General features: G+C 41.1%; 1 protein-coding gene across 1 annotated transcript in view; it reads right to left on the bottom strand.

The window, feature by feature from the left end:
• The window catches only part of nfatc3a (nuclear factor of activated T cells 3a), a 62241-nt gene that overhangs the window by 17306 nt on the left and 27988 nt on the right, over positions 1-16947 (bottom strand). Inside the window, exons 4-8 of the mRNA XM_074666633.1 lie at positions 7684-7883; positions 6991-7163; positions 5759-5899; positions 1877-1932; positions 1570-1696 (exon numbers count right to left, since the gene is read on the bottom strand). Of these exons, the coding sequence (XP_074522734.1) occupies positions 1570-1696; positions 1877-1932; positions 5759-5899; positions 6991-7163; positions 7684-7883 (697 nt within the window). The remainder of the gene's footprint in view (positions 1-1569; positions 1697-1876; positions 1933-5758; positions 5900-6990; positions 7164-7683; positions 7884-16947) is intronic.

Genomic DNA, 16947 nt, shown 5'->3' with positions numbered 1-16947 from the left:
TTGAGTGAAACCAGAAAAACTGGGTACCAAGAACCTCTAAGCAGTGAAGTTGGCCTCTGTAATGCATGGATTTTAAAGTAGGTCTTCTTCTCGATAAAAAAATGCCACAAACTGATAGACATTTTGATGACAAATGGGGCCATTCTCTTTTACTGTGACAGCTCACAGCATTGCTATGCCAATCAGTAACCTATTTCTCAATCTGGTGCCTTGTGACAGTGAGTTTTATTTTTATCCAGCTCTGAATCAGAGGGAGAACATATGTTGTCAGTCCGGGTGCCATCATGTGAAGTGCTGTGTGGGAAGAGGAGCTGAATGCCCCGCAGCCCAGATCAGACGGCAGACAACAGAACAAATGAGTTCACTGATCGTGCCCTCTACTCACCCCTCTCTGCCTCTGGGATTGAGGGGCTAGGGGCACAAGAAGGCCAAACGGGCTTTGCTCTGGCTAAAAATGGAGTACTAAGGATATTAAGGTAAAGGGAAGGGTAAAGTACAGTATATTTATACATGGTGTGGGACAGATTAGGGTTGTTTTCATACAATAGTCAACCCTAATGCAGCTTCCAAATGAACTTTTGAAATCTGTAAAACCTTTTTTCCAGACATTTCTCCCCCTGAACTGGGCCAAGTCTTCTGCAACCCAGCCCACAATAAAACAGCTTTATTTTTGCCACAATAAAGCAGGCGTTGTTCGTGGTGACACTGGTGGTGTCAAAAAACCCGGCTCGCCTGAAAGCAGGGTTAATCTACTTTGCTTTGATTGGCTGCTGCGATCTGTTAACGGTGAAAACAGGAACTGTCTGTGCCGAGTGGGCGTGCTTGCAAACAGAGAGGCTGGGTGGGTGGAGGGACGAGGCACAGACACACACAAACACACACACACTGTTGTGGTAAAACTCCGGGTTTAGAGATGTTGCACAAATTGTCATTATATTCCGCCAACATTGTTTTCAGTTTGACTGACTGCGAGAGGACAAATAAACCCATAACAATATCAAATAACAAGGAAGGAATTCAGCTTTAATGAGAGAAATCAAGGAAAGTTTCAGATCAAAATATTATGAACAGAAAGTATCTTTGGAGCAGAGGTAATTAAATTAAATCACAATTCAAGGTTTACTTTATGATTATAAAAGTTTCCTGGACAGCAATAGATTTGCATCTTAAACCCCAAAACAAATACAGCGCACATGCGTCGGTTTTAGAAAACAAACAGTTGGCAGGTGTTAATGTTAAAGCTAGAGGAAGACCCCCCTCCTGAGCCACAGATGTCTTTACCGGGGAGAGAAAAAGGGGTTAGCAAAGCCCCTGTTGAGAAGTGTGCTACATGAAAACTATGTTACAACTGTTTTAGTCAAACTTCTTTTCATGACTTTGTAAGATAAGTAAGATTGAGAGACTTAGTGTGAATAAAATAACTGTAAAATGAGTTTTAGCATTAAATAATTGGATCTCAGAAACTTAAGGAACAATTTAGCTTTCTAACCTAGAAGGGAAAAAAAAGATGAGTTAATGCACTAAAATACCCTTGCCCCAAAGAAAGACTAAGGAAAACTCCCCCCTCACCTGAAAGGTAAGTGAAGCGTTGTGACTGGCTCCTTTTCCGCTTGCCATTGCAGACATAAAACTGCACCTGCACAGCTGAGCCCACAGTCTTGCTGTGGTAGGGTGGGACCTCCACCACGATGCATGACTGCAAGTAAAAACCATTAGAAATTATTTACATACACCTATTCTAGTTGAACCATCACAACATTTGCATACCATAAAATGCAAAAAGCTGTCAAAACAATATCAAGAAGATAAGATTATAAACGTGTAAATACTGAAAACTGAGATGTGATAAATGTGTGTTAAATAACTGGGTACTTACTCCTTGAGATTTCTCGCGGATTATTTTTGCTTCAACTTCCCATTGTGGTCGTCCATCTGGAGGGAATTAAAAGAAAAAAAATGTTCAAATCATAAGAAACTGAAATTAGATACTGATCAAATAAAAAAGAAGGGCTTGCTCAAGCTAAACTGTGTTTTTTTGTTTTGTTTTTTTTAGAAAAAGAAAACAAAGTGAAATTCAGCAATAAAGAGAAAAACATTTATGATGAATTTACATGAAATCCTCAGTCTAGCCATTTTTTGAACTGTCATCATTACAGTTTTAAAAAACAAGCTTGGGAATCAATAAAAAATACTGAGTATAAATTTAAATTAATTTCTTTAAATAAATAAAAAAATCCCTTGAGGTAGTTTTGTTGGTAATATTCTTTAAGAAACTGTCCACATCTGACGATCTTCTTCTTCCGTCCTTTTCTCCTATTTTGATAATAATGATGTCAGTGTACAGTGCTTTCTTAAACAGACATGGTCTTAGAACCACAGAGGGCTTCGGAAAAGCACAAGATTTCAATTTGTTCTGCAGAACCAAGTGATGTGAAAATGAGGTCATTGTTAGAGGCCTAGATGCCCCATGGAGAAATCGTAGCAGCTATTAAATAGTAATCAAATGTCCAAATATCCTGCTGTTTATCTTGTCTGGTTAAAATGATGGACAGATCAGTGGAATAATTGTATTCATTCTAAAATGCCATTACACACCGCCAGATTTCTGGCAAGAAAACATCCTTTCCAGTTTTCCAATGAAGGATCTAATTATTTGGCCAGACATCTTAAGGGCAGATGCTCAGAGGGAAGCAGTCAGGGTAAAAGCCCTGACAGACTTGCAGTGTGGGTGGAGGGATCACAGTCATCACTGCAGTAAAAGAATAGAAACTTCAATAATGTAAGGTGAGCATGGTAAGATCTTTACAAAACAAACATGTAGCCTCCTGCTTCAAGCTGTTTACATGATGCAATCTCACCCTGCACCTGCATGACCTCCCCCTAAAACCTTGGAGGATTCCCCCAGATACTGCTGTCAGGCATCTGTACCATGTCTGCAGAGAGGACAAACCTACATATTCAAAGTGAGCGCTCAGCTGTAAGCCAGGTTACACTTAGCTTTCTACAAAAATCCACACCCTTCTGTTGCTTAAAGTCAGAAATGTATCTGTTTGAATCTCCCTGACATTGGCTTTATGAGTGATAATCCACAGACATGGCAACCAGTTATAACCCTGCAGGCTGTGACGGAAGACTTTAGCTTGCAGATGACAAAGAGTACTTTTCTCCAACTGGTTAATGACCTCAAATGTCTTTGCAGCTGACAGCAGTGCATTATTGTGGCCCAGCTTGTTGACATTCAACAGGCAGAAGCAAGGGCCCCACATGCTCAGTCAGACAACAAGCACCAACAGGAGCCTCATACCACTCTGAGACAATGACTCCCATCCTTTAGACACCCAGTCAGAGGGGAAAGCCAGCTTGCAGCTATTGTGCCGGAAGATGGGACAGAAATAATCAAGGTGATTACTGTTTATGTTGCAATCTCTTTGTAAAAGCCCACAGCTGTTTGACTTTTACAACTGAGACAAGACAGGGACTAAAGAGAACCAATGTTGTAGCAGGCACAAGTCAGCTCAGTCAGTGTTTCTGCTTTTAAAGTTCATTCCTTTACGCAAACCTTTAGCTTCGTGAAGTTGGACACTCGTACCAAATACAGACTTAAATTTAACTCTGTCATTTTATCAGTCACCACTTTTTCTTCGAATGAATCCTCATCATTCTCCTAATAAAACATAAAAAGTTTCAATAAAATGAATTTATGACTTTATTTCATTTCATTTTTCATATTTTTTTTCACTGTTTACAAAACTTTTGTTCAAATACAAGGAAAACAAACATCTGTGACATATTTAAATAGTACTATGCATGCTTTAAATCTGTGCTCAACAATAAGAAGATTGCAAAATGTCAAAAGCAAAGAGGAGCAATTTAACCAAAGCTCTGGACAGCAAAGCTAAACAAATTAGCTAACTTGCTCCAAAATAGAAACAGACGCGCATCAACAAATGCCATCCAAGTATATACATAAAGCATTTACAATACCAGCTTATAATGTCTGTGCACTAGTCCCTACACTTCCATATAGGCCCACTGGTTTATGAGAGATGGTGGAAAAACGTCAGTCACTGCCTCCGTTTCTTTCTTTTCTTCCATTCCTGCACTTACTCCAATCAGTGTCTTTCTGTGCTTAAGCAGATGGATTAGTTATGATGAGAGGGATCGTTTACAAAAACCTAATCAACATCATCTTCCATTACCCTCTTATATTCTTTTGTCTCTTTCCACAGTCTGCTGCCATCCTGCACCGCTGGGCCCAGCTTTCTTCCCTCCTCAAGATGCAACCCTTTGAGGTTTCCACTAGTTTGACCATCAGTGAGTTGTTTCAGCCATGCTACTTTTTTTTTCTGTGCCATGCTTCACCTGATGCACCTCAAAGAGCTAAACACATTCCTCCAGGCTGCTTTTTTTGCCCTGAGAGAATTAAGAGAAAGAATGGCTCTCACTTGCAAAAACAACACAGCTCCACTCTCTACCATGTGTGAACTTGATTCTGTTGCTCTTCATGACAAAGGTTTCTCGGGCAGGCAGAGACTGGCTCAACAAATGCTACCCTTTTAAAATTTTCAGCTCCCAGGTATTAACACGTGATCTGATAGCAGAGAGGTGTACAAGACCCAGAGGGCTGAGTGAAGAAAACAGGATGAATGGCTCAAGTTAATTTGTAAAATGGTGTTTTGTCAGTTAAAGCTTTTTGAAGCATTTGGGCACAAATGTACACAAAACTAAACCTGGACATCTTTACAACTGCTGTTTTTAAAAGTGTATGATTCAGAAAATTAATCTGGCAACTGATGTCTGATTTCTCTCTGGCAGTAACACATGCACAGTGCTGACAAGGCAGGGCAGATGTGTTTGCAAACGCCAGTTTTCTCTGTCACACCTTTCTGTAACATTTCCCTTAAATGTGCCGTTGCTTCCTACAGTGCAGTTTCAGCACCAGTTCAAGCACATTCGATTCACGCCAAAGTGGATGTGTCATTATGTTTCATGACTCCTGTGAAAAATTCATGCCCTGCAGAAGACTTCTCACATATTTGCAAGTCAACGCAAATTTAGTTTCTGTTAAAGATGTTCGATACCACTTTTTTACAGACCGATACCAGTACAAGTACTCCCTCTCGAGTGCTCACCGATAGAGTACCAATACTAGTAGTGCTTCTGATACATAAAATTTCAGTTAAGAGTGACAGATCACTTTGAACAAAGACAGCACAGTTACCCTGCCATTACAAAATAAAACACTAACAACTCTTTCTGAGTTTATGATTTGTTTTCAAAAAAATGAACAAAATTGCAAAATGAAACCTACGACTGTAGAAGTTTTTGTATTTTTTTTTATAAACTCGAGTGCAAAATAAAACAATTAAACTGTAAACTCTCCCTGGTTCATTCATGTTGTGTCAAGCTATGGTAGTGCCAATTACTTGCAAGGACGAACTCCACTTAAGATTATTTTGCCTCGAGTGTCAGCTGCTGGTATCTGCAGCCTTCACTGGTACCAACAACTTTAGATAAGACTGGTATCGACCCAATACGATACTTGTACTCACTCATCCCTAGTTTCTATCTACGTACAAAGGAACCTTGCAATGCCACTTATGGTAAATGACAGATGAAATATTTCACTCTGTAGGCTTTTGTGATAAAATCTGTCAGCAACCATAAAACATGACTTTTTATGAACCCCCATAATCAGTACACGCTGTTTCTGAGGTGATGTTTCAGGACTGAGCTGCTGTGTGGACATCAAACATACCAGGCCCTTTCTCCAGGAAGATGACCTTGGACTCCGGGAAGAAGTTGGAGCCAGTGATGACTATCTCTTCTCCCCCACTGACCAGACAGCTGGTCAGGCTGGATTTCTCCACCTGGGGCAGCTCTTGAGCTGAACGCTGGGCTAAGAGACCAAGCAAAACAGTTGAGGGGGAAAGAGAATGGTTATTTACTAAGATCTGTTAAGTCTATACAGTTCACTTTTGTTTAAAGACAAATACCAGGGTTCCTACAGCTCCCGACAAGTGAAATTTATGACTTTTTAAGACTTTTTTAATGACGTTGGATATCAAATTTAAAAATAAGTCAACAACAAACCATAATTGAAACAAACAAAACTAACAAAAAAAACCACATGAATTACCTGGGTTAGAGGAAACTTTAACCCTATGTTTATTTTACATAAAACATCACTTTTTACCTTTTTTTAACTCTATTTTTACAACTTTATGCCTATTTTGCCCCCATTCATCTTTTTTGGCCACTGTCACAACCATTTTTAGAATTTTTACGAGGTTTTTGAAATTTAATTTCAAATTTATGTCTCAATTTTGCTGCCATAATCAGTTTTCCTAAGCCACTTTTGGATTTTTTTTGCCAATTTTTCCTCATTTTTTTCTCTCTCCAGGCACCTTAGGTAGAACCAAGACATGCGTCTACTTTTAAAAGTTCCTGGTGCAACCACATAACTGTTTTGTTAGTTCCGCTATTGTGATTATGTGATGTTGCCACGAGAGTAAATCAGGAAATTACTTAGAAAAATGGACAAATGTTACTTAATATTTTTTTACTTCAAACTAACATAAATCTTACCAATGTGTTCAAATTTTTAAGACTTTTGAAATTTGGATTTAAGACTTTTTAATGCCAATTCAGGCCTTATTTTTAGAATTATGAATTCAATGCCTTTTAAGACTTTTCAAGGATCCGCAGGAACCCTGAATACAATGAGATAATAATATTATATTTCAATATTATGCTGTCAAAAACAAACCTGTCAAAACAAAGCATCAAAAAAGAGTGTTTCTTCAGGATTGGGGGACAGTAGAGCGCTAATAATCTTATAGAATAACCCTCCTCGAGGAGCATGCTTATGAAGAACTGTGGGCAGGTTTTTGTCTGTACTTGTCTGTGCCTGGGTCTCGTGTTCAGTTTTTTTCAATGAGCTCCTAAATCTGCGTGAATGTGTGTGAATTCTGAAAAGTTGATACTCACAGCACTCTACAGGAATAGAGCTAGCCTGTAGCGACAGCACCTTCCCATTAGGCTGAGGGATGTGCACTCGAAACACCACGCGGACCCGTGTGTTCTTTCTTCCTATATCCGTCTCTCCTTTCCGCAGCTCAATGTCGGAGTTTCGCAGCTTAAGGATGCCAGCACAGTCGATACTGTAAGGTAGAGAAAACATATTTGGCCTCATAAGGCACCACAGGGGTTGTAATCATCTACGGTACATTTAAGTAGTAAAGGTCTGGGAGTGATAAAACCAACCACATGCCCAGCAGGGGCTTGGCAATGAGGGGAGATTTAAGTGTTGAATCACAAAATAAAAATGCCTGTGAATATGATTTATAGCATCTGTAAAGAGGAAAACCCCAACCAAATCCCTTCCTATGACTCCCAGAGTAAATGAAACCAGACCCGGCATGAATATAATGGTATGGGTACAGCAGAATCATAAATAACCTTACAGGGTTACTTTTACTGCTCAATGGGAAATCCTCAGATTTTCCTCCCATGTTTAGCTTCCACATTAATTTAAATTAAGAAATCCACTAAAGCTGCTGAGGCAGATGTTTCCACCCCCTTCGATCATAAACGTGGTGACTACTTCATAAAACAGTTATTTCAGCATGATGATAATCCCAAAACTGATTTATATAACCATGAAGTGTTTATGACTCCTACCTGGCTGACATGTTGTTTTCAGGCAAGAGAGGAATTTCAAGAACTTTAGTGCTGGAAAGTATGATTTCTTGGCTGGCCGTGGCTACGGTTTTCCCGGTGATCCGATGCACCTGGTAGAAGGCATGCGGTCTCAGGTACCGGTCGTCTGCTGTTCCAATGAACATCTGCAGATTGACAGGCTTCTCGCTGTAGCCGATGAGCTGAGACACGACAGAGAGAAAACCAGAACAGAAACAGATGTGAGTTCTTTGGTCCAGACAAAGGTGTGAACAACGGAAAACTCTTTTAATTTCCACAGCCTGAAGAGGGCAACCTCCTCTGGAGGGAATCTAAATGTCAGGTCAAGGTTATTATGATTTTTCTGGAAGAGCCACTGGAGATTCATCTGGAGCTTTGGCTTCAAAATAGTTTGACCCGATCGTAATTTTTCCTTCGCATGCCTGCTCCTTTGAAGGATTCTGTGCTGGGCACTGTATACTCCAAAAACCCTCACAAACCTTCAGAACTGGGCCAAGTTAATCCTTTCACAAACAGACAACATTTGTAAAAATAAAAAAAAAATACCAAGCTGAAGGAAAGCGACAGCAGTGGTTTGGCTTACAAGGACAATGAGAAGAGCAAAAACAAAAAAAAGTTATACAAAAGCATCATTAAGCTGTGTGTGTGGTCTCAGTAATTTTAATGGTTACATTGTGGTTAAAGAGGAGAAAATGTCAGCAACGTTCCAAATCCAGTGGTTCACGCCAGCCTGGTTGGCGTGTGGCACCTGGGCTAGCAGCTGCCGCCTCCATAAGTGCCGGAGAGCTGCTGGCATCCTGGTTTCTATACAAACAGGTGAGATGTTCTATGAAGGAGAAGTGTTGTGTGTCAGGAGGAGACAAGAGGAAGATGGAAAGGAGAGCAAGACCTTTCCTCCTCAGAGGGACAGAACAAACACTCTAACCACACAATCCCACTACTGTTGTAATGTTGTACTTGGCAGACTGCGTGACGGCAAGATGGCAGCCCCCTCTCACATACACACTCTCAGCGCACTGCCCTCACAGTCCACACCTCCAGCTTAGATGGAGGGCAGCCCGTTGAAGGGAACTGAGAAGAACAAGACCATTCATTGCTGCTTCACCCCAGGAACTGCCAAACCTCAACCCTGCCACAGCTGGCTCCTGACCCTTTCCTGCCTGCAGGTTTGCGTCACACACCGCTGTGTCAATGTTTGGTACAAATGCAGGGTGGGGTTGGTGAGAGGAGAGAAAGTGGGTGCAGCTTCAGATTTGTCATGAACTGTTCCAAAACTAGCTGAAATAAAAAGGATTAAATTGGTCACAGTGAGGCCCTGGAAACACACTGTATGTGCCTGACAAAAAACTGTGAGCCAACACCTCCAAAATATGTGTTTCTTGGTTTCAAAATATTGTCTTAGTGTCTTTGAAGCCAATTAATTATACTAGTTTTCAGCAGGATCATTAATCGCAGCTTCTCTCCAATATTAGTGTGAGGTGTCCTGGAAGCAGTGGTGGAATTGGTATTCATGGGAACTGTTGTCATTGGACCAACAGGTAGTCCGTGTTCTCTTCAGCATTTCCTTCTCGTGCTCTTGCTACTTCCAAGACCGCTCCCTGCGGTGAAATAAGTCAAGGTATGGGGGCACCACTGTTGAGCTGAGCTGTGGAAAAACTGAATTATGCTGTGTTAAAAGCAGGTCATGTGAGAGAACGGGCCCCCAGAGGCAGATATTAGGCAAAGCCGAAATCTTTATGATGCTTTACTGTTCCTAGCTAAATAAACCTTACAGGATTTTCTCCTCAGCTTCATAAAGACACGCGGTCGCCAAGACGGGGTTGGATTGAAAATACTACAAAGGGAGTCCCGCACATCTATTCTTTTAAGTAGGCAAAATTAGACTTTTCGGTACAACTTTGCACATGATGCACTTTGGTAATTTTAACCCTTGTTCCTCCAGCACATTGTTTTAGAGAGATCAAGAAGAATTTGACTGCCATGACAAACCCTGTGTGGCTTGCCACATGTCTCAGGTGGTTGAAAAAGCAGACAGGGCCAAAGGCTATAAAGATGTCTGTGCTGAGAGATGCAGCTACAGGCCCGCTGCACAGAGAGATGGGGGAAAAAACTCACAGCTGAGGCCATGCCTGATTCAGACACCTCACTGAGAAGCTCCAAAGATGTTTAAATATCTTTTGAGAGGGGAGACAAAGAGTTATAATAGAAGCAACTAGTGCTGTTAGGGGATTAAAAGAAATAATCTAATTAATTACAGGATTTGTAATTAATTAATCTAATTAATCGCATTTTAATCTCATATCTGCTTTAGGGCCCAAAATAAATAATTTGAATTCCAGGACATTAAAATTACATTAAAAGACATTAAAAAACATTTAAAAATAAGGTGGGAATATATACAACACATTCTTAGGTACCCTGATGCATAAAGAGCACATGAAAAAAGTTTTATGGTTCTATCTTTACAAAATCTACACAGTCCTGCACCTAAGATAAGCTGATTTGATTTTTAGGACGTTTTTTGCTTCTGTCACATTTTTACTCGATGTGGACTCAATTTTCACTGCAATATGAACTGCTATACTTCTATGAGGTCAGGAGACCAGGGCTAAAGGCTAAAAACTGTGAGGAACTATGTACAAAACACTTAATTCAAGTCTTGGATCAAAGAAAAGTGAAGTATTCTCAGTTTAACATGCTCTGAACACACAAACTGTTGCTCATTAGTGCAGAGCAGCCCCAAGCTAAAACATGACACCAGGAAGATGGAAGCAAATTTTCAAAGAATTCTTTAGATTTAAATACAAGGCAAATATCGATCATTCAGGGCTTGTTTGATGCAGTAAAGAGTGTAGAATTATTAGTTATTTACAGAATTGAGCTGGAGCAAATGGTTGATTTTCTGCAGATTTTCAAAAAGGACGTGTGAATAAACGAGATATGGACGGCAGTCTCCCAAAAATCACTCTCGCTTCCCCCCGGTTTAAAGCATGTTGCTGACGTCAGGTGTGATACACTCAGGGACTGTCGGAAATTTGAAAATCTGACGAGAACACCACTTTTTCCAAGTAGGACAAACGGTTTGTAAATGCCAGACATTTGAAAATAAGTGCGTCTTTGGGATCCAGATTAATCTGCGTTAATTTATATAACGTGTTAATTTGAGGTGTAATTAATTAATCTAATTAACGCGTTCAAATGACAGCCCTAGAAGCAACACTTAGCGTGAATAAAGCAAAGTTTATACTAATTTAGAAGTTTGCTGCGTTTCACCAAACTTTTTGTCTTTCACCAATCAGGGTCATGAGCAAAACAACATTACTTTCAAAGTATAAACTTCAACTTAACAAAAAGTGTGTTCAAAAGGTTGATTTATTTCTTTTTTTAACAGTGCCACTAGAAAATAATGCTTACCATAATCTATCTCTGGCTTTTAAAATCTCAAACCCCAGCTGTGTTTTAAAGCAAAAACTCCCCGCCCCACGGTATGTCGTAACTCCTCCACCACATCCTCCATGTGTTTTAGCTGCTTCCTGGTGTTTGACTTGGGATGAGCAAACAGATGAGTAACCTGGGCTTTTTTTTGGTGCATTTTCTTCCCACCTAGAACTGATTGCTGTTGCTGGTTCTTGAAGTACAGAGGGTGCTGCTGGGACAGTAATGACTGAGATTGTAATGACAGCATCTACTGAGTCTCTCCAACCCCAGGGTCAAAACTGCTGTATGTGGCACATGAGATGTAATTGGAAGGAAGCTGCAGCAAGGGGCAGAATGTGGCCCCTTTAATGACCTGTAATGGGTTCATCTTTGAAAACCAAACAAGATCCCAAGAACCACATGAAAGTACAAATCAGGCCAGTAACTTACACATTCCGGTCTGCATGGATCCACGGTAATAAATGACGCCATAATTCCTGATTCAAAGAAGCATGGAGTCACAGGGATCAACAGTCTTGTGGTTTGTGTTGCTTGTTTTATGGTCATGTCTGCACACTGTGGAAGTGGAGACAGACAGCTAGTGCTTGCACATGTGTATGTGTACATGTGTCTATTTGCATGCCTGTACTGCACTTTGAATGTGTGTGTGTGGCTCCATAAATCAGGGCATGTTTATTTGCAGCACCATGTGTGTGTCAGACAACATAAAATGGGTTTAAAGTGTTTGGGGGGGTGGGGGGGGGGTGCATGAAAAGCACTGAAACACTTCACAGATGTAAATAACAGCAACACAAAAGCACTCCTTAAAGTATTCTGAAGTATTACCACTGGTAACCTAAGTGTATCATCATTTTTGATCACGACTTTTCTCCTAATGCACCTCCAAACAAAAACATAACTCTTAGTAAATTTAGTTAAAGTTAACCGTAAATTGTTTTTTTACTCAGTCAGTTCTGCCCAGCACCACAAGCTGTCACCACCAAACAAAAAATCTGATTTTTTTTTTTATTTTCCCTCTAGTTACACTCACTCTATCTCAACCTCCCTGAGTCCTTTTATATTTTCTCCATTTCTCCAGCACTACGCATAAGGGATTTGGTGTTGAGCCAGAGTGTTGACAAACATACACTTAGCAGGCCAGGAGTTCTTTCCAAATCAAATAATCGACCAGGAAAACTTGATTAGAGAGCCAGAAAGAAGGGATCACTTCAGCAGTTGCAGTGAATCAACGCCTCTGGCCAAACAGAAACAAGCCACACAGACAGACTGATTCAGTCACTCTGCAGCAGCTACAACTGGTACTAAAAGCAAACTATTTTCTGTTTGGTGTTTCTCTCAATCATGTTCATTCCAATGATTTGAAAACATAAAGCAGCTGTATTAAGATTTAACACATGCAACTGATGCAAGCCTCATAACTCAGAGGCTTGTTCGAAGAATAACATTTACATAGTGACAGAGCTCAGCATGTGTTACTCATAGAAGAGATTGAGGTTGAACAGGAAAAGAAACATGTCAGAAAAGGTGGCAGGTTGACTGAATCTGCAAAATGTTCAAGGATGTATGCTGAAATGTGTCTTTAGGTTTCTAACACATGCACAAGGCAGCATGCAGACTGAATCCCAAGTGTAGTAACACTTCTAGCCCCTTCATAGTACAATGAGCAATTTTTGTGCTATCTCTACACATTGAGTTTGGGAGAAATTATGGGTAAAACACCACCAGCACGCAGCAGGACATGTAAACAAGAGCGCAAAGAAGATGTCATTGTCCGGGTGCAGGATGCACCACTACACAACACCACACACTTGACTTGTTTCACATTCCTGAGTCACCACCCTAAATCCGTGCTCGAGTGAGAAATACCACAGGAGGGTGGTCTCTGCACTTTTAACTCCTCACTTTTTAGCTCTGAGCCCAGCTGGTCAGTCATCAGGTAACCCAGGCCTGATAGAGATCAGATCTTATATTAAACCACACTGACATTAAACCCGGTCACATATCCCCCGGCCTGCGCTCATCAGAGCCTGTAACTAACTTATGGCTGCCGCTGCTGCTGTCGCTTCTGCATGTGGATCAAGTTTAGGATGAACCCTCTCCCCTAAAATAAAACAGCTGGATACGGTTACACAGTCAGCTCCGACTAAATAAAGTTGCCATTTATTTTTGGCCTTCATCTGTTTCACTGATCCAGTAATAAGGCCGGCAAAGCAGAGAGGGAAACATCTCCAATCGCTGCTTACGCACGTAAATAACTCCCAGACATACATAAACCAGAGTGTTTAACCTTTCAGTCAAACTCTGAAAATGACAGTGATATTACGGCCTATTTTAGGCTCTGTGGTTTTTAAAAATGGGATGTTTACATGACCACAGCAAACAGGGTGTTCATCACCTGCTCCGTGACTCTTCACACAGTGGCCCCTGGAACAACTACAACAGAGAGTGTGTACATTTTCAGGTCGATTCAGTTTTCTCCTTTCCTTCTTGCTTAGCGTTTAGGTCTTGTTTTGATCTTCCTCCTCCCCCTTGTCCCACTTCTTTCCCCTTTGTCACTCTGCTCTCCGTCCCTGTCCTCGCCTCTCACCTAACTCTGCTCCAGCCCTCTCCCGTAACTCGACACTTTCTCACAGCAAGCGCCTGACTCTGCCAAGTTGTTTCCCTGTGTTGCTCTGGGGTTGCCATGGTGAGATTTTAAGTGTGTGTGTGTGTGTGTGTGTGTGTGTGTGTGTGTAAGAGAGAGAGAGAGAGAGAGAGAGAGAGAGAGAGAATGCAGCTATGTACACTCAGCCTGTAAACTACATCCACGACTCTGAGGCCTGACTACATCTAGCATGTGTTAGGATGTGTGGATTCAGAGTGTTCTACTTGAAGTGCACAAACTTGGGTCTAAACAGTGACCCTTGAGAAAATGTATGATGTTTGTGAGTGAAGAAAAAAAACATGAGGAGTGTGCGCAGTGCTAATATGCGTGTGTGAAACTCTCGCCACTAATGATGTACATCTGATGTGAAAAAGAGGAGCATGATGGTCAAGGTCAACGGTGAGTTCATTTATCTGGCAGTGGTGTTCCCTCTGTGGCACCACAACGTGGGACATATGAATACACACACACACACACACACACACACACACACACACACACACACACACACACACACACACACACACACACACACACACACACACACACACACACACACACACACACACACACACACACGCTCCCATGTGCACGCAGAACAAATCACACAAGCTTGCTATTTGCCCAGCACACCAGAGAGGGCAGAAAGAGCCAGAGGGCCAGTTGACTGTTTGTTTAAACAAGGTCAATACATCCAAGCACCCGCACACACACACACACACACGCGCGCGCACACACACACATATAAGCATTTACTGTATACTGCATAAGGGCTGTATATGGCCTTGCTTGACTGGTCTGAGCTTAATTCCTCCCCTTGGTCCCCCCCTTTATCCACACACACACACACACACACACACACAAACACACACACGCACGCACACACAAAGCTTGCTACCTCTCTCCCTCTCTCCCTTTCTAAGTCACGGTTTTGTCACTGAACACTCATCCTGATCACAGCATATGAGATCCAAACTAACAACATGCTTACATCAAATACAGCCCAGGGCAAAACTACACCACATACAGCCAGGCCACTGAAAGCCATGCACAGTATGTAATAGAGGGACGCTTAAGGTACAGCAAAGGCTTAACTGCTGAAAGAGAGATGATCAGGCGGAGGCAGAAAGTGATGGATAGAAATAACAGGTTAGAGCATCCAAAATGTGGGAGTGAATGACAGAAACAGACAGTAATAGGGTCATGGCCCTGCATCCAATCACTGGGATCAAAATCACTTAATGTGTCCAAGCCAGTGGAAATATAAGGCTGTCTTGGAAAGCTTCTGGCATATTCTATTACAAATCCTTGTTACCAGACACCATGGCTTCATTTAGATTTATGAACTGTCGCAACAAGTTTAAAGATGGGCATCATATTTTTTCAACTGTCTGTTTTCCTCCAGGACATTTAAACAGTGAGGCAGTCTTAAGAAGTATTTGTCTGGACTCATTTGGTTTCCTAATGCTGTGTACTGTAAGTGTTACTGTCTCTGGCAGCTTTCCTTTGTTGTGTCTGCCTAGCTCTATCCGTGGCAGAGGTAATACCAGTGGGGCTCCTTATATTTGTGTGGGTGCTGCAGCACTCAATTAAGCTGGTTAAATACGCACAAGGATACCTCAGCCAGCCAGAGAGGCTTTGGACTTATATGTCTCCTAGCAACAGGTGTACCGATTATGGTCTGCAGCGAGCCCCAGAGGAATGGCTCAAACAGCCAGTCAGACAGGCAGAGACAAGGCCATCCTGCAATGTAGTGTGTGCAGTTACTTTAGAAAGTCAGCAGGTTGATATATCAAGAATCATCTGGATAGTGCATGTTTTTCCTAATAAAACCTGAAATATTATTATTATTATTTTATTTATTTATTTATTTTTTTGGGAATGTTGCTGTTGGTTTTGTTGTTGTTATTGTTGTGGTTTCAGTTATATGGTTTGGACACTATCGACATATGGACTTCAACAATGCTACACAGTGGACAGTGACATCTCCATTAGCCCCAGGATCAGTCTTTGCATAGAAACACGCAGCTTTCCCTGCAGAACTCAGTGCAATGACTCGTGTCTGTCTGTCATAACAAATCACTCTCATGCTCCGTGGGCTTTGTTTGTCTGGCTACTGTCTGCCAGAAAAGAAGTTGTCTGCAACAGCCTTTGTCAGACTGATCAACAGCTGGGGAGTACGATGGTCTTGTCTCAGCAGACAAGGTAGGTGTCCAATCTTATCACTTTGTAGCGTTGTGTCTTACACACTGAAGAAGTATGATGTTATTGTGTTTTCAGTGAATGTTTATGTGACATGTAATGTAAGTTGTACTTAATACTAGGGATGCACCAATCCGACTTTTCTGGTTCCAATACCGATACAGATACCTGGGCTTTAGGTATCGACCGATACTGATCCGATACTAGTGTTGAATAATAACCTGCATGCCCTAGTGTGGGATAAGAGTGGTAATGTTTTGGGTAAAAGGCAAAAAATGAATAGATGAAATTACTGAAGTCAGTATCTATTTAAAATATAAAATATTTAAATGTTTACCAGCAAAACAAAGCTTCAGCATGTTCAGAAATGTATATTCAAATGTTAACTTTTATACCCTGTAGACCGGCGATGCAGCGAAAAACAAAAAAGTGCACCAGAGGAAACTTTTCAAATCAAGTTGCTGAGAGTGCTGATAGACAAAAAAGGCCCAAGGGGCACCAATACATCGATACCCAATACCTGGATTGGAATCGGTGCATTTCTACTAAATATTCAACACACCATAATCTAATCTAAAGCTCTCAAAATCATAAATTAATGCAAGGAACACTGTGACAGAGAGTACAGGGGCCTATGACTTTTCCATTAGCAATGACCACCAGCTGATGACTCCCACTAAACACATCGCCACAAACAAGAAAATTGGTCTACAAGGTAAACTTTAAAATAAGATTAAAATAGCAAAAGATAATAACACAGACAGCACTGAAGGGGAAAACTTTTTGCAATACTGCCCTGAAATACAAAATATTACTGATGCCAAATGTTCAGAGTCTAAAGAAATCATCTAAAGATAGAAATCAAAATAGTGTTTGATGGTCAGACCTGATGAAAAACCCAGAGCATTAGGTAGGTTAGAGTGAACACAACAGTTAAAAGACAAAAAAGCCCACACCTCCTC

Source organism: Halichoeres trimaculatus, unplaced genomic scaffold (assembly GCF_033239565.1).
Source record: "Halichoeres trimaculatus isolate MK-OKI-2021-1 unplaced genomic scaffold, fHalTri1.1 fHalTri1_scaffold_3, whole genome shotgun sequence".
NCBI classification, from domain to species: domain Eukaryota; kingdom Metazoa; phylum Chordata; class Actinopteri; order Labriformes; family Labridae; genus Halichoeres; species Halichoeres trimaculatus.
This window is presented reverse-complemented; position numbering and strand designations above follow the sequence as displayed.